The 21678-nt window shown below is 55.4% G+C and overlaps 1 protein-coding gene and 1 non-coding gene across 2 annotated transcripts; one reads left to right on the forward strand and one right to left on the reverse strand.

The window, feature by feature from the left end:
• The first annotated feature begins 14491 nt into the window (after window positions 1–14491).
• On the forward strand, window positions 14492–20109 carry Inhbb (inhibin subunit beta B). The gene is given in 3 exon segments (XM_028879812.2): window positions 14492–14633; window positions 14636–14974; window positions 17476–20109. Coding segments are annotated over 3 exon segments (1236 nt in total). The 5' UTR covers window positions 14492–14512; the 3' UTR covers window positions 18252–20109.
• A 1077-nt stretch (window positions 20110–21186) lies between these two features.
• Window positions 21187–21258, reverse strand: Trnag-ucc. Its single transcript has one exon. It is a non-coding gene; the product is annotated as a tRNA-Gly (tRNA).
• Window positions 21259–21678: the final 420 nt, after the last annotated feature.

A 21678-nucleotide genomic window follows, 5' to 3' on the forward strand; every position in this document is an offset into this window, starting at 1 on the left:
TCACTAGTCCAGAATAACTGGTCGGCCAGTGGGTGGCAGGCCCCATCCACTTGTTGTGTGGACACTCCTCCGTGGGTGGGGCACAAGGAGAGGACAAGAGGCCACCAGCTTTTAAACTCCTTTGTCAAACCCATTGGACATGGCCACTTAGAACACACACACACACATACAGACATAAATATGGACACCACCATTGTTGAAACACAATCTTACACAAGACTGTTTGCCTTTAAGTTATTTTCTAGTCCATTAGGTTTTACCGAATTTTAAGTGAGTATCCCGAGCCAAGAAATTGGGGCTCAAAAGCAGTTTTTTTGATTTTGTTTTTGTTTTTGTTTTTGTTTTTGTTTTTTTTTTTTTAAAAAAACCTTTATTTATTTTGTGTGCATTGGTATTTTGCCTGCATGTGTACCTTTGTGAGGGTGTCAGATCCCCTGGAACTGGAGTTACAGACAGTTGTGAGCTGCCATGTGGGTGCTGGGAACTGAACCCAGGTCCCTTGGAAGAGCAGCCAGTGCTCTTAACTGCTGAGCCATCTCTCCAGTCCCTCAAAAGGCAGTCTTATCTGATAACTTGCAGTGTGGGAAATCTCGCTGTGGACAGCTAGCAAAACCAACTTCAGGGCACAGGCTAGTTTGGTTGATAAAACGTTCACTAGGTCCTGGGTTCCGTCTGCAGTACCACGGAAGTCAGGCCCAGTGGCACATGCTTTTTGCCCCAAGCAAAAGAAGCAGGATGATCAAGGTTATGCTTGGCTATGTAGCTACTTTGTGGCCAGCCTGGGTTATGTGAAAGCCTGTTTGTTTCAAAAACAACAGCAGGAACAAAACCAACAAAAAAATACTAGGAGCTGGGAAGCTGACTCAGAGGTTAAAAGGGCTTGCTATGCAGACAAGAGGACCAGACTTTGGATCCCAGCACCCACAGAACAAACAGTGTGTCTCCCATTTGCCTGGAACACAGCAGAAGTGGGGTAGAGCAGAGACAGGAGGATTACAGGAACTTGCTGGCTTCCAGCCTACCTGAGAAAACTTGAACCCCAGGTTCAAGGAAAGACCCTGCCTCAAAGGAGTAGGTGGAGAATGGTAATGATAGAGGACACTGACGCCCCCTTCTGGCCTTTGAGTACACACACACACACACACACACACACACACACACACACACACACACAACTTATCTCCAGAAATGACCTCTAGGAACACGTGGCTGCTCTCTTCCTGAGGAAGCCCACACACTGTTCTCTCTACTCTTGACTGTGTTGAGGGAGTTCCAACAAAGGACTTACCCCTCAGTGATTCTAGCCTTTCTCCTTTTCATCCTCTCATGCCTAGGGAGGGGACAACCAGGTTACTCAAGCAGTGGAGTGTAGACAAGACGCAGAGATGTAGGACTGACCCACCAGCACCTACTCTGACACAGAGTGTTCAGAGAGTGTGATTCAGACCTCTGCTCAGACACAGGGTGTCTGACCCTGACAGGGAGCAGCAGCCCTGGCTGGCTACTGGGTGATGTACTCATGTGTTTCTGGTGCAGAGACTTCCTTCGGGAGGCACTTGGCTCTAAAGTGACGCCGCAAGCCTGGAGAACCACCCCAGGTCCCCCATTCTTCCCTTACCCTCTCAGGGAATCTTGTTGAGCAGGAGTGGAACAGCCTTTTTTGGGGGATGCCTGGGGTACTTGAGGTTGACAGTGGGGGAACCCATCTGGCCACACACCCTCCTTAGCTCTGACCCTTGCTGGGAGTCCCCTCGTGGACCCACAGGCTCCCTCATCACATTCCACAATCTCGGCTACCCAGTTCTCTGGCAGTCGCCGCCCCAGCCTGGCCCTGCTTCCCTCTCAACACCCTGGTCGGGACATTCTCCCTCCCCTGTGGCACTCCAGTCTCTGCAGGCTCAAGTACCCGGGGCCAGGCTCGGTGGTCTTCATCTTTCCTCGTCCACAGCTCATGCTGGTGAACTCATCCTGCTCCCAGCTTTTGAGACCACTCTAGGTGCTGGCAGCTGCCTCGTTTGTTTGACCTCCGCCCCAAATCCCAAACTTCAACACCCGCTTCCTTGTTCTGCAGCCAGCATAGTGCCTGGTGATGCCAAGTTCAGGCCAATCTACTTGAACTTCCGTTGTGCCCTCCACCCAACTTTCTCAGAGACATCCTACCTGGCGATGGCCTCAGCCCTGTTCTCAGTCCTTCCTTTTCCTTTCCCTTTTAAAGAAACTTTTTTTTTTTTTTTTTGGTTTTTTGAGACAGGGTTTCTCTGTGTAGCTTTGCACCTTTCCTGGAACTCACTCTGTAGCCCAGGCTGGCCTCTAACTCACAGAGATCCTCCTGCCTCTGCCTCCCCAGTGCTGGGATTAAAGGCGTGCGACACCACCTCCCGACTGAAACTTTTTTTTTTTAATTACATTTTGCCAGGTACAATGGCACTCACCTTGAATCCCAGCACTTGGGAGGCAGAAGCTCTGTGAGTTCGAGGCCAGCCAGTCTTAAAAATTTTTTTAAATTACATTTAAGAAATTTAGTGTGTGTGTGTGTGTGTGTGTGTGTGTGTGCATGTGGAGGTCAGAGGACAACTTGTGAGTTAGTTCCCTCCTTCCACTATGTGGGACCCACAGATCAAACTCAGACCGTCATGCTGGGCAGCAGAGCACCTGTACCCACTGAGCCGTCTCAAGTGCCCTCCCTTCCCTCTTTGGAGGCAAGGTCTCTAGCCCAGGCTGGCCTTGAAATATCTGTGTAGCCGAGGGTGACCTTGGGTGTCTGATCCTCCTCCCTTTACCTCCTCGAGTACAGGCGTGGACCACCACACATTTATGCCGTGTTGGGGCTCAAACCCGGGATGTCCCACGTGTTCAGGAAGCATTCCACCAACCTAGCTAGTGTGGCGCGTGGCACACGTGGCGTGACACCCAGATAGGAGGTGTTGAAGGGCAGCTTTGTGAAGCCGGCTCTCGCTCTCTCTCTCCCCTTACATGGCTTCTGAATCCACCTTGGGTCTCCAGGCTTGCTCGGCAAGCTCCTTGACCCGCTGAAGCATCTTGCCTCCTCTAGCCCTCACTTCTTCTCCCTGCGGGTAGCCAGGGTCTCCCGACATAGCTTCTGCGGACCTGGAACGAGAAGTTCTCTGCCTCGGCCCTCCCAGACGCTGAGGTTGCAGGTGCTCCACCATGCCCCGTGGATCCACCTGCTTCCTCTGGGTTCCTTTCCACCACAGCCAATCTGTCATCAAGTCCCATCAGCACAGCCCCCAAGCAGGGGCCAAATCCAGCTGCTTCTCATCACCCCGTTTCGAGGCGTTGGCCGAACCCCCTCGTCTCTCACCGGATCGGGATTGTTGCAACAGCACCTAGATCAGCACCCTCCCTCCCTTCCGTCCCCACCTGCAGCCAGAGTGATCTCATTGGGCAAATCAGAGCACGGAAGCCCTTGACAAGGTCTTGACCACCTTCCCATGACCCGCAGAACGAAACTCAGGCTCCTTTCCATGCTTTGCGCCTACCCGGCTTGTTTAGGTTTGTTTATTTTTCCAATAAAATTTTGTTGTTGTTTGTGTGTGGGGGCGGGTGGAGATGAGGGTGAGTGATGCCATGGCATGTGACTGGGGGTCGGAAGGCAGCTTGCTCAGAAGTTGGATCTTCTCCCACCCTGTGGTCCTGGGGCATTGAACTCAGGTTGTCAGGCTTGGTGGCAAGCGCCTTTACCCACTGAACCACCTCGGAGGCTCTCATTCTGTCTTTCTTACTTTCTGATTGTCCTCTTGTTTTACTGGAACCAGCACAGTCCCCCACTAAATGCCTCTGTGTACCTGGGCAGGGCCACTAGGTTTGCCCTTTTTAGGGTTCATCTCGACCCAGAGGATGCAAAGCTTTGCTCTGTCGTGTGTTCCTTGTTTCTACGGCTTGGGCCTTTTTCCGGCAACTGTCCTGTAATTACGCGCCAGCATCCGTGATGGAAAGGAAGAAGGGACATGGGTCTCCCACCTCACAACCCCAGACTCTGACTTCCGATGTAAGAAGGCAGGCATGTAATCCTGAGGTGCAGAGACTCGCCAAGGCAGTGAGTGTGCCGTGTCCATCCCAAGCCTTCACTGGCCCTGACCAGAAGGGAATTAAAAGATCCTCACTGACATTTGTGGAGGCGGCCCCCGGGTTCCTTCAGGAACTCTGCTGTGCTACACGGGTGCTTGAGACCTACTCTGACTGTGTGACCCTACCTTGTCATCATTTTCCACCCCCCTTCCTGCCTGTCCCCCCCCAAGTCCCAATTCTCTGCCCCTCCTGCTCCCTAACGGGGCACTTTCCCCCCTCACCCTCCGCTTGAGGTCTCCTTGAAGTATCTGAAGCCAGACTTTGGCTGCCTGGAGTGGAAAATTCCGAATGACAGGAGTAATCACCGGAGGGAGGGGAACCAGTGGCCCAGGCTGGCCAGGAAGCCCTGAGAAGTCGCCACGACCCTACTCTGCCCTGTAGAAGTGTGCTGTCTGCGAGACCCTGCCAGACATCCCTCCTGACCCTGACTGGCTGGGTTCTACCTCCTCCGGGGTCACTCCAACCCTCAGCGTGCCCCAGGAATCTCTTCCCACAGCCCAGTTCCTCTCCTTCACCCTCTGCATACCCCACAGTACCAAGACATCTCCGTGTCTGGACCTTCAGAGTGACCCAATGCCTGCCTGTCTGGTACCTGCGCTTGAGGCAGGGCAGGACCCTGGCCTGTCACTGTTGGGTATAGTACTCATTACCCGGAAGCCGGGCCCTTCTCACAAGTGTATAATGAGTCAAAGAGTATGGTTTGGAGCTGGGTCTGTGATCCCAGCACTCAGGAAGCTGAGACACGGGAATTATGAGCTTAAGTCCAGTTTGGGCTATATAAGAAGAGTCTGTGTCAAGCAAGCAAACAGACAAGGTTGGGGGCTGGGTACCTAGCTCAGGGGGCTAAGCTCCTGCCTTGCAAGCACAAAGACCTGAGCTTGATCCTCAGAATCTGTGTGAAAAAGCTAGGCATCGCAGTAGAGCAAGGAACCCTGGGACTCATGATGAGACAGCCTGGCCTGCTCGGCAAGTTCCTGGCCAGCAGCAGGTACTGTCTCAAAAACCAAGGTGGGGGATACCTGACAAACGCCCCCCGAAGTTGGAATCTGGGCTTTGCACATTCATGCACACCTGTGCACACAAAACATGGGTGGGTGATGGGGAAGATGGAGGGTTCTGCAGAATGAGCTGAGTCATGCTGAGGGCCCAGAAGTCAGATCATGTCCTCATGGAGGAGACAGTGAGTGATCACCAGTATGTATGTCTGAGTGGACCTGGATTTAATCACCAAATGGCTCCTGAGCTCCAGTCTCAAACAGCACGTTCTGCACCCATCGTAACAGGATTGGGTGGTAACAGGGGGGCTGCCTTCTTTGGATCATTGAGAGAATGTTGCTGAAGCAGTTTGGGGCCTTGGATCTGATGAAAACCAATGCCCTGGCAGGCCCTTGTGTTGAAATTGAGTGCAGTTCTATACTCTGCACGGTTATTTTTGGACCAGCAGAAAGTTGTATGAGAAGGCTTAGGCAAGCTAAGGGAGACAAGAGTAAAATTCGTGTTTAATGTTCTGTATCTTTTTTTTTTTTTAAAGACAGGATCTCATGTAGCCCAGGCTGGCCTCCAACTCACTATATAGTCAAGGATAACCATGAACTCCTTATCTGCCTGCCTTTACTTCCCAAGTGCCGTGATTATAGGCGTATACCACTGTGGCCACCTTATTTTGTACTGAGGACCTGGTGCATGTTAGACAAACATCCACCTCTCCTTCTTCTGGAAAGGTGTATAAAGGCAAGACCTCAACTCCTTGGCATTTGCAGAGAACCTCTGGGCAGACAGGACTGCTAACATGGGCCTATGAGCCAGTGGGGTATTGAGGATGCTGGGAGCCTGAGCTCTGCCTACACTTTTTATTTAAGTCAGTTTATTCATTAATTTTGAATTTTTTATTTTATGTGTGTGGGTATTTTGCTTGCATGTGTGTCTGTGCATCACACAGCCAGAAGGGGGCATCAGATCCCCCGGACTGGAGTTACAGATGGTTGTGAGCTGCCATGGGGGTGCTGGAAATAGAACCCAGATTCTCTGGAAGAGCAGCCAGGGCTCCTACCCATCACACGATCTCTCTGTCACCCTATTTAATTATTTAGTTTTGAGACACAATTTCACTATGTAGGCCAGGCTGGCCTGGAGCTCAGGGAGATCAGCCTGCCTCGGCCTCATAGGTGCTGGGATGAAAAGAATGCACCACCACACTTTAGCTTAACACTTAAAAAGATGTAAAATTATGTCCATTCATTTATTCATTCATTATTTCATTTGGTGTGTGTGTGTGTGTGTGTGTGTGTGTGTGTGTGTGTGCTGAGAACTATTTGTGAGAGTCAGTTCTCTCCTTCCACCGTGGGGGTCCCGGGGGTTGAACTCAGGTCTCTAGGCTTGCTTTGCAAACACCTTTACATGCTGAGCCATCGTATCTGCCCTGGCCACACTTATTTGACTCTGAGAATCTTTTACCAATGCAGATAGCAACTCAAAATCCATGTTCATCCTCAATGGCCCAGAACTGAAACACTACCCTCCTCACCAAGCAGGAAATGTCTGGTTAGATATAAACACATTCAATTATCAAGAAAAGTCTGGTTCTTCAAGCCTCCATCTTTCCCCTTCTCTGTAACCCACATTCTGACCCATAGGAAGGAAGAGGCACCGAGAATTCTATGCCCTAGGCGAGAGGAAAGTTGGAGTTCCTTGTTTCTGGGCTCTGAGCCTGAGAGGGAAGGAAGAGGGTAAATGGGTGAAGGAGACGCCTGCCTAGTGGCCAGCTAGAGCAAAAGCCACCAAAGGACAGGAACTGAAACTAACAGTTCTGAGCACCAATCAGGAGGCTGGGCTGGGGAGATGAAGCCTGAGCCAATTCTAATGGAGTAAAATAAGATGGAAAGGTGACTGCATTGCAGGTACACACACACACACACACACACACACACACACACACACACACACAGAGTCTTAGGGCTCATGTGCAAATATGGTTGAGAACCAAGTACAATGCTTGGCCACACAGCCCCCATTGGGTGTGGGACACAAGGTCCTTCGCTAGAAGGTGGGTTTGGCAGAGTTGGGCTCAGGGACCTGGCTTTCATTTCCAAGTCCTGGCAGAGAAGCCGCTGCTGTTAGAAAGCAGCACCAGCCTAGGACAGCTCTGGCTGCAGGGAAGGAGCTGCATGCTGGTCCAGGACACAGGAGATGGACAGTTTGCGCCTGGAGCTGGGAGTGGGAATGGGGGTGTCAGGGGTGATGAATTATGCAATGCTGTATTCCTAGCCACTAGCTCATCCATCCCCCCTCTGTCTCTGCCTCTGCCTCTGCCTCTGCCTCTGCCTCTGCCTCTCTCTCTCTCTCTCTCTCTCTCTCTCTCTCTCTCTCTCTCTCTCTCTCTGTGTGTGTGTGTGTGTGTGTTAATGTATATGTACATGTTCTCCTGTGTACGTAAGTATAGAGGACGAAGCCCGACTCTGGTATCTTCTTCTATTGCTCTCTTTTGAGACAGGGTCCCTCACTGAAACAAGAGCTTGCTATTTCAGCTCGACCAGCTGGTTAGCGAGCCTCCAGGAGTCTCCAGTCTCTACCTTCCTCCTCACTCTAGAACTGAGGTTGTGGCCATGTCCAGCTTTGTATGTGGGTGGTGGGATTTGAACTCAGGTCCTCAAGCTTGTGCAGCAAGTGCTTGTACCCACTGAGCCATCTTGGGCATCCTTTCCTTATTTGTTTGCTTATAGTGGCAGGGTGTCATGTGACTTGGATCGCCTCGGATGTCTGACCCTCCTGCCTCTACCATTCGAGCGCCGTGATTACAGGCGTGTGTCACCATACCTGGCTATTTCATAATATTTATTGAATGATCAGAGAGGAGTTCTGTGCTAGGAAGAGTTTGTGATTAGCAATTTGAAGTGGGCCACTAACCAACTGCTGTATTTAGCGCCTCTTTTTTTTTTTTTTTAATGTAGAAAATATATCGACTTGGACAGCCATCCCCAGGGGCCTGCTGTTGAAATATTTCCCGAGTGTTCAAAGCATGTTAAATCCTATTTGCACCCAACCTGATGCTGTTAGGGAAAGCCAAGGAGTGTTCTCTCCAAGCCGACTCCTTCGCAGCTCTGGACCCTCCCCGAGAGCAGGGCCGAGCACAGAGCCTTGGGGGTGGTTCGTGATAACAAAATGATGGGGCTCGGGTCCAGGAGCCGAGGAAGAAAACCCAAGAGCGACATTGTAGATGACAAGTGTTAAAATGCCTGTCGAGTCAGGCAAATGGCTTTCGTCACAGCACTCGGGAGGCCAAGGCAGGCAGATCTCTGCGAGTTTGAGGCCAGCCTGGTCTAGTAAGTTCCAGGCCAGCCTGGGCTACATATGACATAGTGAGACTCTGTCTCAGAAAAGGTCTGTCTAGGCAGGGCAGTGGAAAGATCTCAGTAGTGTGCTCCATTGTAGTCCAGGAAGCCTTGGGTTTGATCCCCAGCGTCCCATAGACTGGGAATGACGGTGCATTCCTGGATCCCCAGCACTTGAGATGTGAAAGCAGAAAGATCAAAAATTCAAAGCTCCCTTTTGAATTCAAGGCTAGCTTGGGCTACATGAGACCCATCCTAAAAACAAATTCCTACACAGGCAGCAGAACGAGGCACAGAAGGAGGTGTGCGGTGCCTACCACACTTGTGTGCCTGAGGAGGGGCTTGAAGCTGATGTGTGGCGGTCTTCCGTGGCGATGTGAATGAACCCAGCGGATGTGTGGGAGACTCAGATTGCTGCCGTAGAGAATGCCAACCAAGCCCATGTGGGCCCCACAGCTCGTCAGCTGAAATGAAGCATGGACTAGGACAGGATCTGAGCTGGGCACTGGGAAGCTCCAGGTGGATACTCCAGAGGGTCCAGTTCTTACGCGTGTGTGTCACCAGACTGTGAACCCAAGAAGCAGGACCTCTGGGGCCTTAGGAAATGTGAGCTGGCCATCTGCCCTGGCGGGAACATAGGGGACAGCCTGGGGTGTCTGGGCTTTAATGAGATGATTTTGTGTGTATGTGTGTGTGTGTGTGTGTGTGTGTGTGTGTGTGTGAATGGAAAGGAAGAGCCGCAGCCATTAGTCACTGAGCCAGATCTCCGGCCTCTTACAAGGGCTTTTAAAGCAAGTCCCCATGGTTCTCTTTCCCTGAGGCTAGAGAGCAGTTCAGTCAGCCTGCATCCTGGGTTCACAGCTTTTCAAGTGTGAGGTCCTGAGTCCAGATATCTAGACCCTGTAAAAGAGCGGCAGGAAGGGAAGGGTGGAGACAGGCAGGTCCCTGGAGGCTCGTGGGCCAGTTAGTCTGGCTTCCTTGGTGATGTTGCAGGCCAATCAGAGACCCTATTGCCAACAAAAGGTGGAAAGTACCTAAGGGATGAATAATAGTCTGTGCTGTCTTCGGACTTACACACTGCCTTGTATGTTCACTCTTACCAACCAGCACGCACACACACACACACACACCACGACACATACGACAGCCTTGGCTCCTTGCCCCTTGGTGGTCCTGCTACAGCTGTTGCAGGCCTGTGCCCCGGGCCAGCACGCAGCTCCTTCCATGCAGCCAGAGCTGTCCTAAAGAATCATGATGGAGGATGGGGCTGTCTAATAACAACAGGGGCTTCTCTGCCAGTGCTTGGAAAGGGAACGCCAGGTCCCTGAGCCCAGCTCTGCCAAACCCATCCTCTCGCCAAGGGTCTTGTGTTTCCCCCCATACCCTGCAGGGGCTGTGTGGCCAAGCACTGCACCAGGGGTCTCAATAATATTTGTAAATGAGCCATAAGGCGTAGTGTGTATGCGTTTGTGCATGCGTATACGTGTGTGTGTATGTCTGTGTATAAGCCAGAAGCCAACGTTGGGTGTCTTTCCTCTGACACTCTCCACCTCCTCCTCTTCCTGGACAGGACAGCATCTCTCACTGGCCTGGAACTGGTTGAGTAGGCTAGGCTGGCCGGCCACTGAGCTCCAGGGATCCACCTGTCTACCTCCCCAGCTGGGATGACAAGGCACGTTCTACCACACCCTGGTGTTTGTTTGTTTGTTTTGCTTGTTTTTGAGACAGGGTCTCATGTAGCCCCAGCTCGCCTCAAACTCCTTGTAGAGCTGAAGTGACCTTGAACTTCTGGTCCTTCTGCCTCTACCTCCCTGGGCTGGGATGATAGGTGTGCACGACTATGCCCAGTTTAAGGATGGCTGGGGTGGAATCCAGGGCTTCTTTATAGGCAAGTAAGCACCTCACCCTCTAAGCTCTGTTTAGCCCTAGCCCATGATCAGCTCTTTGACATGGAGTCTGGCGATCAAGCTCAGGTCCCTCATGCATGCACCACAGGCCCAAGCTGGGACTTCTCCCCGGCGCCTAGGCTTGTTTTTTTCTTACGGTCCATCTTGTTTCTTTGAAGGTTTTGTCAGTCCTACGCTGATGCTTAGCGTGGATTGCGAAAAATAACAATAATCTGGCATGAGAGGAAATGCTCTGGGCTCCTAGATGACATCTCCTCCACCTACTGTGTGCCCACATCCAGTGTTGCCACGGTTTTTTTTTTCTTTCTCTTTTGCCATGGAGCGTGAGTTCCTTGATAGTGGCAAGAAGCCAGAACCCTATGTGGGGTGGCCTGGTTGTACAGCCCTCTTGCAGGGCGTTGGTTACAGCATCGATAGGCATTATTGTATTCAAAATCGACAGGCGCAGTCATATCCCTGGCCAAGACGGAAAGGCTGGAGTCACCGGCAGAAGGAACACCGAGGCCGGTGCTAACCCCGCCTTCGAAGCCACAGGAACCCAGTCCTTTCCCTTTAGAGGGGATGGGTGGCCCCCTCCCCGCCCGCTAAAATACAAGGTGATCTGGAAGAACTCAATTTACACCCTCGGCTCCCGTGGGCGGGGGGATCAGCAGAGGGCAGGATAATCCCAGCTTCTCCAGCAGATGGTTTCTGACTACGATTGACCCAGTTACCTTCCTACAGTTGACAGGCAGCGGGGCTGGAAGCACGGACCCTCCTCCCACCCGCAAGCACAGGGTGGCTTTTGCCTCTTCGGTGCCAGGTCAACCGGCAGATTGCTTCAAGTTCCTGAAGGCAAAGCGCAGGTCTCCTGCTCTCCTTCCTGTTTCCCAGTCCTGTCCAGCCCAACTGAGGCTGGCGAGGAGGGGAGGCCAGGAGTGTCCTCCAGGGCGGGTGCTGGGGGAGGGGAGGGGGGCATTAAACCTCTCATTGGCTTAATGACCTCTCCCGTTCATTCATCAGTGGTTCCTTCATAAGCCCTCCCTGATCATCTGTCAGGTCTGGCACTAGACAGGGCCCATGAGGCCTAGCCTCTGTGCTGGAGCTAAGTCAGGCAATGAGGCGGCCAGCCAGGCACTGGGCACCTAATCAAATAAATCACTTCCTCGGGGGCACAGAGGGCCAGGGAGGGCTTCACCCAGGAGGAAAGACTGGGCTATGTTTTAAAGACTGAGAGCAAATTTGCCAAATGGTGGGTGGGTGGTTCTGGTTACGGAAAGAACCAGAGGACCGGAGTGTGTGTGGTGCCTGGTGAGAAGATGCACACAAAAAACCGAGACCGGCCAGGTGGGCTCAGGACCATCTTCAAGGATGGGCTGTCCCAGGTGCCAGGAAAATCTCTTTCCTGCCCAAAGGCTCACTGGGCCCCTGGTAGGGCGCGGGGAGGACGCAGGATGGGAACAACAAAGAATGAGTCCGGTGAGGGCAGAAGGGCTCGTATCTTCAGGATTCTGCTGGGCCCCCTGCTTCAGACTCGAGTTGGCAAAGTCAGACACGCCCTAGTTTTGCCCCGCAGACTTCTGGTCGGTTCCTCGTACTGGGAGAGAGGGGGCGCTCTGCTCCCAGACTTTCGTGCTTCCGCGGAACTGCAGCTCTGGCGAAGGTCCACAGCGTAGGGCTGGCTTGGGAAGTTCGCAATGGGTGTTTTTGGGTGGAACGACTCCCCTCCCCAAGTCCCAGGTCTCTTTAGGCAGGGTCGTCCCGATGCCGAGGAAAACAAAAACCGTACACTTACTTCTACCTCGCAGTCTTACTTGTGGCTGGGTGAACCTGCTGTGGGCAAGGGTCCTGGAGAGCAAAGGGGCGGCGCGGGGGAGGGGCAGGCGGTGCTTTCTGGTCTCTGGGAACTGTGTCCTACGAGCATTGTTGTTTCAGACCCAGGTAGGGTCGGGAGAAGGGACAGAAAAAACGGGTTACACTTGGGGTTCCTAGTCAGGGCTGGGAGTCAGACTCTCCTTCACCACTGGCAGCCAGAAAAAAGACACCCCAGAACCGTCTTTTTATACGCTTCTGCGAGGTTGGCTTAGTCTGGACGGCCCAAAGAGCCAGTGTGATGCAGGTATCACAGAGCCCCTTTTCCAGACGAGAAAGAGGCTGGACACGGTGGGCTAGATTCAAAGCCGGTAGTGCCTGACCCCCTCACTAGAATCTGGGTTTGTCTGAGGCCAAGTGTGCCGAGACTGGAATGGGAGAGTGGACACCCCATCACTCCGGCAAGCCCTGGGACTCCAGAGGCTTTGGGTCCTCAAAGATGGGACAATGCAGGCAGACCCTCTGGCCGACTATGGCAGAGTTGGCCCAGCCTCCAGCGCCAGCCGCCTCTCTGCTCTTCTAGCCCAGGGGGCTAATCCGTCGCGCATTGGGACGGTGGCCTGGGACGCTAGAAGGGGGCGCTGCAGTCTGGGAGTGGCATCCACCCGCACCGCTTCTCTGCTGCATTAGAGCTTGCCCCCACCCCACCCCCAGGCTGGACAGCGAAGGATCGCTTCTTGGAGGGTCTGGGGCGCATGCGGCGAGTGAGGATCGCCTGTCCTGGTTGTGAAGGGCGACAGCTTGGGACAGGGGCAAGGCCTGCAACGGCCCTGAATAAGGGGCGTCCAGAAGCGCCCGGACCCTACTCCTGGAGCGTCGGTGCCATTTATCCATCGTCCCATGGGGCGAGGGTCCTGGGCACTCACGTGGTGGGAAAGTTTCGAGGTAGCAAAAGTGGCCTGGCCTGGCATCACTGGGCGGGGGTGGGGGGGGAGGAGGAAAGAATCTCCTCGCCCCTCCTCGCCAAGGCAGAAAGAGAAAGAGCGGAGGGAAGAGGGGGTGGGAGGAGGATCAGGCAGCACCGACCTGCAGAATCCGCCTCCCCCTCCGCCCCCGGGAAGCCCGAGCAGGGAGGCGCGGACCGTCTCCTCCCGCACGGCCCGGACGACACTCCCCCCTTCTTTTTTTTTTTTTCCTGCCAACGTCTATCTCAACGCGCGCGCACATACGGAGATTGTGCCGCTTTTTTACCCCTCGGGAAAAAAGAACAGGGAGTGGAAAGGAAGAGAAGGCAAAGCGAAGAACTCCTCCTCGGGCGCGCTCTGCACTCCGAGCCACGGCTGGGCGCGGGGACGCTGCTGCCACCGCCACCGCCGCCTCGCTCTCTCCCCGGCCTTGCGGCGTGTGCCAGTGGGAGCGCGAACCAGGGCACTCGATCCCGGGGACACAGAGAGACTTTTGGCCGCCACTGCCGCGGCAGGCAGAAGAGACAGCAGCGAGAAGGGCCCTGCCACCGCCTCTCCCTCCTCCGCCGCCCCGGCCGGCCCGTGCAGGCAGCCAGGCTCAGGGAAGCAAGGAGGAGCAGAGGCCCCGGAGAAGCGCGCCGCGGCCCGCCCGCCCGTGGATGCAGCGCCCGGGGGAGCCTGGAGACAACTTTGCCGGGTGACGCGCCGGGAGGACCGCAGGGCCCGCGGCCCAGGAGGGCTCGGCGCCGCCTGTAAGAGGGGCCCGCGCGGCGGCGCTCCCCCGCACCGCGCTCGCTCCTCCCGCCGGCCCGGAGCAGGGGGGACGACCTGCCCATCATCGCCGCCGCCTCGGGCGGCCCTGTCCTCGCTCCGAGCAGCGACAGGGCGAGGCGCTCAGGTGCGGTCGCGGGGCCCCAGCCGCAGCGCCCTCCGCAGCGCCGCGCCCGGGGGGCTCCGGCACCTTCGCTTCCGTCTCCAGAGCGAGTTGCGTCCGCTGGTGCTTCTCTCCACCTTTCCAGCCCAGGCGAGCCAAACCACCGCGCCAGCGCCACTGCTGCCGCTCATCGCTTTCGCTTCACCCGACCTGGGGGGCTGCGGTGGCCCTCGACGCGGAGAGGATGGGCAAGCTGCAGATGCCTAGGCGCCCCGAGACGCCCGCACGCCAGTGACCCGGCGGTCGCCCACCCCCCCCCTCCCGCAAAAAGCCCGCGAGCCCCTCTGGTCCCCGCGGCGCCCCTTCTCGGCCGCGCGGGAACCCCCGCGGCCCGGCCGGCCCCCTCCCCCTGCGAGCCGGCGGCAGCGCTCCCGGCAGGCGGGCGGGCGGAGGCCCGGGCGGGGGCGGGGCGGGGCGGTGCGCCCGGAGCCCGGAGCCCGGCCCTGAGCTCGCTTCGCCTCGCCTCGCGGCGGGCGCCCTCGTCGCCAGCGGCGCACCATGGACGGGCTGCCCGGTCGGGCGTTGGGGGCCGCCTGCCTTCTGCTCTTGGCGGCCAGCTGGTTGGGACCCGAGGCCTGGGGCTCCCCCACACCCCCGCCGTCGCCCGCTGCACCGCCCCCGCCCCGCCACCCGGAGCTCCGGGTGGCTCGCAGGACACCTGTACGTCGTGCGGCGGCGGCGGCGGCGGCGGCTTCCGGCGACCGGAGGAGCTGGGCCGGGTGGACGGTGACTTCCTGGAGGCGGTGAAGAGACACATCTTGAGCCGCCTGCAGTTGCGGGGCCGGCCCAACATCACGCACGCTGTGCCCAAGGCCGCCATGGTCACGGCCTTGCGCAAGCTGCACGCCGGCAAGGTGCGCGAGGATGGCCGCGTGGAGATCCCGCACCTCGACGGCCACGCCAGCCCGGGCGCCGACGGCCAGGAGCGCGTCTCCGAGATCATCAGCTTTGCCGAGACAGGTGGGTTTGGGCTTGGGGAAGCCAGCGGCGGCCGCGATCCCTCCCTTCTTCCCTCTCCTAGGAAGCTCCTGCTGCCTTCGCCGCCTCTGCAGCCCGCACGCCCCGAGGGCATTTAGGCTCCGAGCTGGGCCATTCTGCGGTGGCCTTGCGCTTGTCTCAGGGTGGCGGACCTCTCCTACCCTCTGCACCCAGACCATAGACCCTTTGCTGCTTCTCTTTCCCTGAAGCACCCGGAAAGCACCCTGCCCTTCATCCCTGCTTTCGGGAATTGGGCCCCAGCGCCTCTGGGCGCGCGTCCCCCTCCCGGCAGATGCGCGCAGCCCTGGCTCTGCGGGCACTTGCTTGGTGATTGCTTAATGTTTTTGTTTCCCACGATCCGAGTGTAGGCTTAACAGTGTAGATGGAGATGTGTGTGCTTGTTGATATACGTGGGCCGGAGAGGAGAGGAAGAGAGAGGAGAGAGAGAGAGAGAGAGAGAGAGAGAGAGAGAGAGAGAGAGAGAGAGAGAGAGAGAGAGAGCCAGCCAGAGCCTGCATGAGAGGCCCCTGGGGCCGCTTCCATCGCCCGGTGGCATAGGCTTGCCAGGATTGCTGAAGCATCGGTGGGGAGAGCTAGGCAACCTCCCTTCCGATTGTGTGGGCACCAGAGTCGGCGGAAGGCAGCTTCTCAACAGGTCCATCATTTACGCAGAGACGAGGCTCAGGCACAGCCCATGCCTTTCGGCTTGCCTGGCAGCCGCGGCAGCCCTCTCTAGTCCGGGAGAGAGGGGCAGAGTTTGTAGTTAACAAAGAGTGGGACTCCTTTCTGCAGGGTCGTCCTTGGCCCCCGCGCTGCAAATCTCTGTCCACTCTCTAAATATTAGAAATCAGAGAAAGGGGAGGGGAGAAAAATACCTTCAGGACATTTAAAAAGAAGAAGGAAAATTTCCTGGGCAGAAACGGTGTAAGTGCTTTAGATATCGCTGTCCTTTTCAGGACTTGAATGAGCCAGGCTGGCTTTTGTGCCGAGAGCTCAGCCCCATTTGTGCTGAGGGGACTCCAGAGAAGGTCTCAGAGGGGGAAGCCCGATGTAGATGTAGTCAGGGTGGGGGACAGGCAGGGAGCCTGGGAAGAGGAGGGGGAATCAGCTATGCCTCTGGCTGCAGATGCCCCCCTACTCTCCCAGGCACCAGGCAGACTCTGCCTGTGCTGCTGCCGGGGGATAAAAAGGGATGAAAAGTTTTGCATGGGCGAGTGTGGAGAAAGGCGGAGACAATCGAGGCTGGTTTGTGCTTAGAAAGAAATACATTGCCGTTTTAGCTGTCCGCCAGAGTCAGGGAAAGCTCGACAGGCAATTAGAGGGCTTGGATTAAAAGGTGCTTTGGGGCCCAGAGTAGAAATGTGATTCGGGAAGGTCGAGAGGCCTTTTGGTCCTGGTGGCACAAAATGACAGCAGGGGCTGTTATATTTCTGGTCCGATTCACGGAGCCAGCTCTTTGACTTATAAATAACAGATTCAGGTCACAGGCAGCTCGGCCAAGACCAGCTTTTAAGGCTGCAGTTTCCCCTATTTCAAAGTCAGACGTCAGTGTTATTAGAGGAGCCAGTGAGAACTGAGGAAGGGGCTGGGGGCGGGGTGGGGGGGTCTTAGTGGGAGGTTGGATAGCACCAGAGCCACGTCTGCAGAGACTGTCAGAGGGAAGGGCTGACGAAATGTACTGCGAGAGGGACATCGTCCCTTGTCTGGCGTAGCTATTCTTCTGGCTGTAATGCATTATCGAGATGACTAGCAACCCCCCACCCTGAGATCTCAAACTGCCATGTTCTTCGAGCCAGGGTCTGGCCCAAGGATGGGACCTCGAGTTTTCCAGGCTGCTGTCCTGTCCCTTGGAACTCCTTGGAAACCAGGGCTGCACTTTGCAGCTTACAGGACACACACTTCTGTGTCAGAAACCTGAGCACGATTTGCTTGTTTGCAGTGGAGGTCCGCTGGGGTTGGATCAGATCTTGCTTAGGTAAACACTGCAAAGAGGCTGGAGGTGGCTGAGCTTGATTTTGCAATGCCCTAAGTTAACCAGAAAGAAGACGGGGGTGTAGGGGTGTGGGGCGGCGGGGGGGGGGGGGGGAGAGCCCATTTAAAACAACCTACCCAAATCCTCCCTGCGATCTCAGTTTTGTTTTCAGAGACCCATAACAACTTGTTAAGATCTTGGGCTCCTGACAAGTCATTCTGTTGAGCTTTGAGGCCCGACAGTCTTTTCTCCAGGGAGCCCTGGCCTGGGATAGGTGAGGCAGGGTTTTTATAGGTCTGGACCCTCTGGCTCCACCCGATCCTGTTTTCTCAATGGGAAGTGAGTCTTCTGCCTCTGGCAGGGTAGGGCAGAGGCTCGGGCCCCAGGAATGGTATTTCTGGTCAGTAACGCTTTCCAGCTGTTCATTCCCGACATCACACAGCAGAGTCCATTCCCTGTTGCCTTGTGTTCTCGTGGAATTAACTTGGCCCGTTCTTCCCCGTCTCCACAGATGGCCTCGCCTCCTCCCGGGTCCGCCTGTACTTCTTCGTCTCTAATGAAGGCAACCAGAACCTCTTTGTGGTGCAGGCCAGCCTGTGGCTGTACCTCAAACTCCTCCCCTACGTCCTGGAGAAGGGCAGCCGGAGGAAGGTACGGGTCAAGGTGTACTTCCAGGAACAGGGTCACGGTGACAGGTGGAATGTGGTAGAGAAGAAGGTGGACCTGAAGCGGAGCGGCTGGCATACCTTCCCCATCACAGAGGCCATCCAGGCCTTATTTGAGCGGGGTGAGAGACGCCTTAACCTGGATGTACAGTGTGACAGCTGCCAGGAGCTGGCCGTGGTGCCCGTGTTTGTGGACCCCGGTGAGGAGTCGCACAGGCCCTTTGTGGTGGTGCAGGCCCGCCTAGGTGACAGCAGACATCGGATCCGCAAACGGGGCCTAGAGTGTGATGGGCGGACCAGCCTCTGTTGCCGGCAACAGTTCTTCATCGACTTTCGGCTCATCGGCTGGAACGATTGGATCATTGCACCCACTGGCTACTACGGGAACTACTGTGAGGGCAGCTGCCCGGCCTACCTGGCTGGAGTCCCTGGCTCAGCCTCCTCCTTCCACACCGCTGTGGTGAACCAGTACCGCATGCGGGGCCTGAACCCAGGGCCCGTGAACTCTTGCTGCATCCCCACCAAGCTGAGCTCCATGTCCATGCTCTACTTTGATGACGAGTACAACATTGTCAAGCGGGACGTGCCCAACATGATCGTGGAGGAGTGTGGCTGTGCCTGACCGCGGCAGTGTGTGCGCAGCCCAGGCCCGCGGGGCTTGGAGGGAGCAGGAGAGCTGAGTGTGGTGGTTCCGTTGGGCTGTGGGGAGTGCCAGGGTGAGGCCTGAAATAATTGTTCTCCTACTTCGTAGAAAACCAGTCAGAACCAGAGGGAGAACCCTCCTGTGCCACGAGAGACTCCTAACCGCACGCATAGACACATGTAGCCAGGCTCACCCCGCCACCCACACAGCAGCCTCCAGGATACCAGCAAACGGATGCGGTGACAAATGGCAGCTTTAGCTACCAATGCCTGTCAGTCGGAGGGAGAGAATGGGGTGAGCAGCTACCATTCCCACCAGCTGGCCGGGCACTCTGAATCGCGCCTTCTGAGCACACATAAAAGCACAAAGACAGGACACAGAGAGAGTGAGCCAGAGAGCCACCGAGAGGAAAAGCAGGCTGGGAGCACAGGCGGGTGGAGGGCCGTGTGCCCCTGGCTTGTCCCAGGCTCTTCGCCGCAGCGCCTGGCGCTGTCCTGCCTGCTCACTCCCCGCCTGGCATCCTTCATGCTTTGAGGCCAGCAGAGCTGTGCCACCCTGTTCTTGGAGAGGGCAGATAGCCCAGGAGGGCCTCGCCTGTCACAGAGACCATGGAGCAGGGACAGTGACCCTTTGACTGTCTGTCGCTTGGATCCCTGGTGTGACTTATGTGTGTGTGTGTGTTTGTTTTCAGGGGTTGGGGTGGGGTGGGGGGAGAGGAGAAGGGTCTTAATTTTATGCTTTAATCTGGTCTCCAACAACTGACAGGTCATTTGTGCCAGAGTTGAAAAGAGAGCCTATGAGCGATGACCTTTGAAGTGGATTCTAAATGAGAAGGGAAAAAGTGTTGCCATCACCTTGCTGGGGACGTCCTCCTAGGGCTGCTGCGGGAGCGGGGACAGGGATGGATGGCCACCAGGCCAGGGGAAGAGCCCAGGGGAGGCCGTGGTAGAGCGGAGGTGTTCTGGTGAGTTGCTTAACTGGTCTTGGAGAGACGGGAAAGCTTTCAGTTGCTTTGCAGAAGTTGTCCCCCACCCCGTGGGCGGGCCCTGGCTCCAGGGTTGTCCGTGGACATGGCTCCTGCCCGCCTCACTCGCCCACCCGCTTGCCCCACGAAGCAGTTGCGGTCCTGCGTGAGCGCACAGGACAGTGGCACTTGCAGGCCTACGTGTGTCCAGAAGTGGCCCCGGGGCAAGAGCCGCCGTGGCTGCTGTCCTGGTGGATGTCCAAGGGCCACGTGAACTATGCAATTTAAAGGGTTGACCCACACTAGGCGAAACTGGACTCGTACGTCTCTTTTATATTTTTATACTTGAAATGAAATCCTTTGCTTCTTTTCTAAGCGAATGATCGCTTTCGATGTTTGCACTGATTTAGCTGCATGGTTAGTCAGAAACTGCCATTTGAAAAAAAGTTATTTTTATAGCAGCAGAAAAAAAATGAATACAGTTAAATGTATTATACATAATTTTGGAACCAAAGAGGCCAGCGGATCAGTTTTAATTTTTATTAGATGGTAAGGCCATCTTCTATGAGGTAGAGGTTCTAAACAACCCCTTGAGTGGCCTGCCAGAGTTTCAGGGTATAAATGAATTTTTTTTTTTTTTATTCAGTTGACGTGTCTCTTCTGTTCTTACACACCCAGAAAGTAGAATTAAAAATGATGGTAGAATGCAGGTGTGTATCTGTAAGTTCTCATCTTTAGTTTATTTAATGAAGCCCTCCTTAGTTTCTGTTTCATAATAACTTAAAACCAAACAACTTCCCCCCACACACTGACTGTCTAAGTATTTTACGTTCATGTACAGTTTAAGAAAATAAAAGACGGAGTGCCATGGGCTTCCTGCCTTGTGTGATGTCTGGGGCAGCGGGCAGCTGGGAGGAAGGGGTTGGTCCAGGTGTCCGGCTCCGATGCCAGCGGCCCCCACGGCGTGCCCTGACACCCCCAGGGCCCTTGCCTGACACATATGTCACACAGAAGCTGGAAGAGGTGGTGGGACACCAGCCGGGAGGCAATTAGCAAATTAACGAATTACACATTTGTTTACCATCCCCGTCCCCAACTACTTCTGTTCTGTCAAAGCTGGATCGCTTTGCTTTTCAAAAGTACCATGGCACTTGGTGCCAACCTTGGTGACCTGAGTTCGAGCCCAGAGTCCCGCATAGTGGAAAGAGAGATCTGGCTCCTCTGAATTGTCCTCTGGTCTTCCACACACAGGCTGTACATAACACACATACAAATGGGGTGGCGGGTAAATGAAAAATTTGAAGGTGCCGGTTAAGGCTCCAGGCCACAAAGGGAGTGTGCAGCCTGGAAGGTGAGTTCCTTCTCCAACATCCCGGGCCTCTGTGCTCACCTCCAGGTTCTGATGTAGGTGACTGGGAGGGAATAGGGTTCAGATCCTGTCATTAGAGGGTAAGCAGGCAGGACTGTGAGTATGCTAATCACCCTTTGCCATGGCAGTCTATCCAGTAGAAGGAGGCGGTGGCTGGCCTTAGTAATCACAGCAGCTCAGCAACCACCAGGTAGGATTTAGAGACCTGCTCAGTCCTGCCGTCTCAGACCTTGCATTGCGCATCTTTGCTTCCCAAAGAGTGGGAGGTGAGCTGAGAGCCCAGATCCACCCTACCCAAGGTCACCCCACCAAGACAGGGTCCCTGGTCACAGGTGACCCACTGGTTTGTGAGGATTGGAGGCTTATAAACTGCCTTTATCTGAGCCCTGCAGGCACTGTGGGCTTTTCTTTTTTCTCTTCTTCTTCGAGACAGGGTTTCTCCGTGTAGCTTTGCACCTTTCCTGGAACTCACTTGGTAGCCCAAGTTGGCCTTGAACTCACAGAGATCCGCCTGGCTCTGCCTCCCGAATTCTGGGATTAAAGGTGTGCGCCACCACCGCCCGACAAACCAAAAGCAGACATGCGTTGGCTGGGAATTGAACCCCGGTCAACTGCTTGGAAGGCAGCTATGCTCACCACTATACCACCAACGCAATGCCCCGGTGGGCTTTTTATTTTATTTTTTTAATGTTGTGTGTAAGCTCACTGATGTGGCTAGACTAGCCGGCCAGCAAGTGCTGGAGAATTCCCCTGTCTGCAGTTCCCCAGCACTGGGTTGTAGGTACATGCCTGGCTTTCCCATGGGTTCTGGGGACCTGAACTCAGGTCCCCATGCTTATGTGACAAGCACATTACTGACCGAGTCTTCCAGCTCTGCTCTGGGACGGTTTTTGCAGGTGGAAGAATAAAGGTGACCAGAGGGAGAAGGACATGTGAAGGGGCTGGGGCTAGAGGGCCGACAGCCACTGAGCTCCCCGGCCCTGCTCTGTGTTCCCGTGGGCCCAGCCCACACGCTTACCATGGCTAGCAGGTACAGTGAGGCCAGGTACCTCTGTGGGTCTGGGCTGGCTTGG

This window comes from Peromyscus leucopus, chromosome 15 (genome assembly GCF_004664715.2).
Source record: "Peromyscus leucopus breed LL Stock chromosome 15, UCI_PerLeu_2.1, whole genome shotgun sequence".
In the NCBI taxonomy this organism is placed as follows: Eukaryota; Metazoa; Chordata; class Mammalia; order Rodentia; family Cricetidae; genus Peromyscus; species Peromyscus leucopus.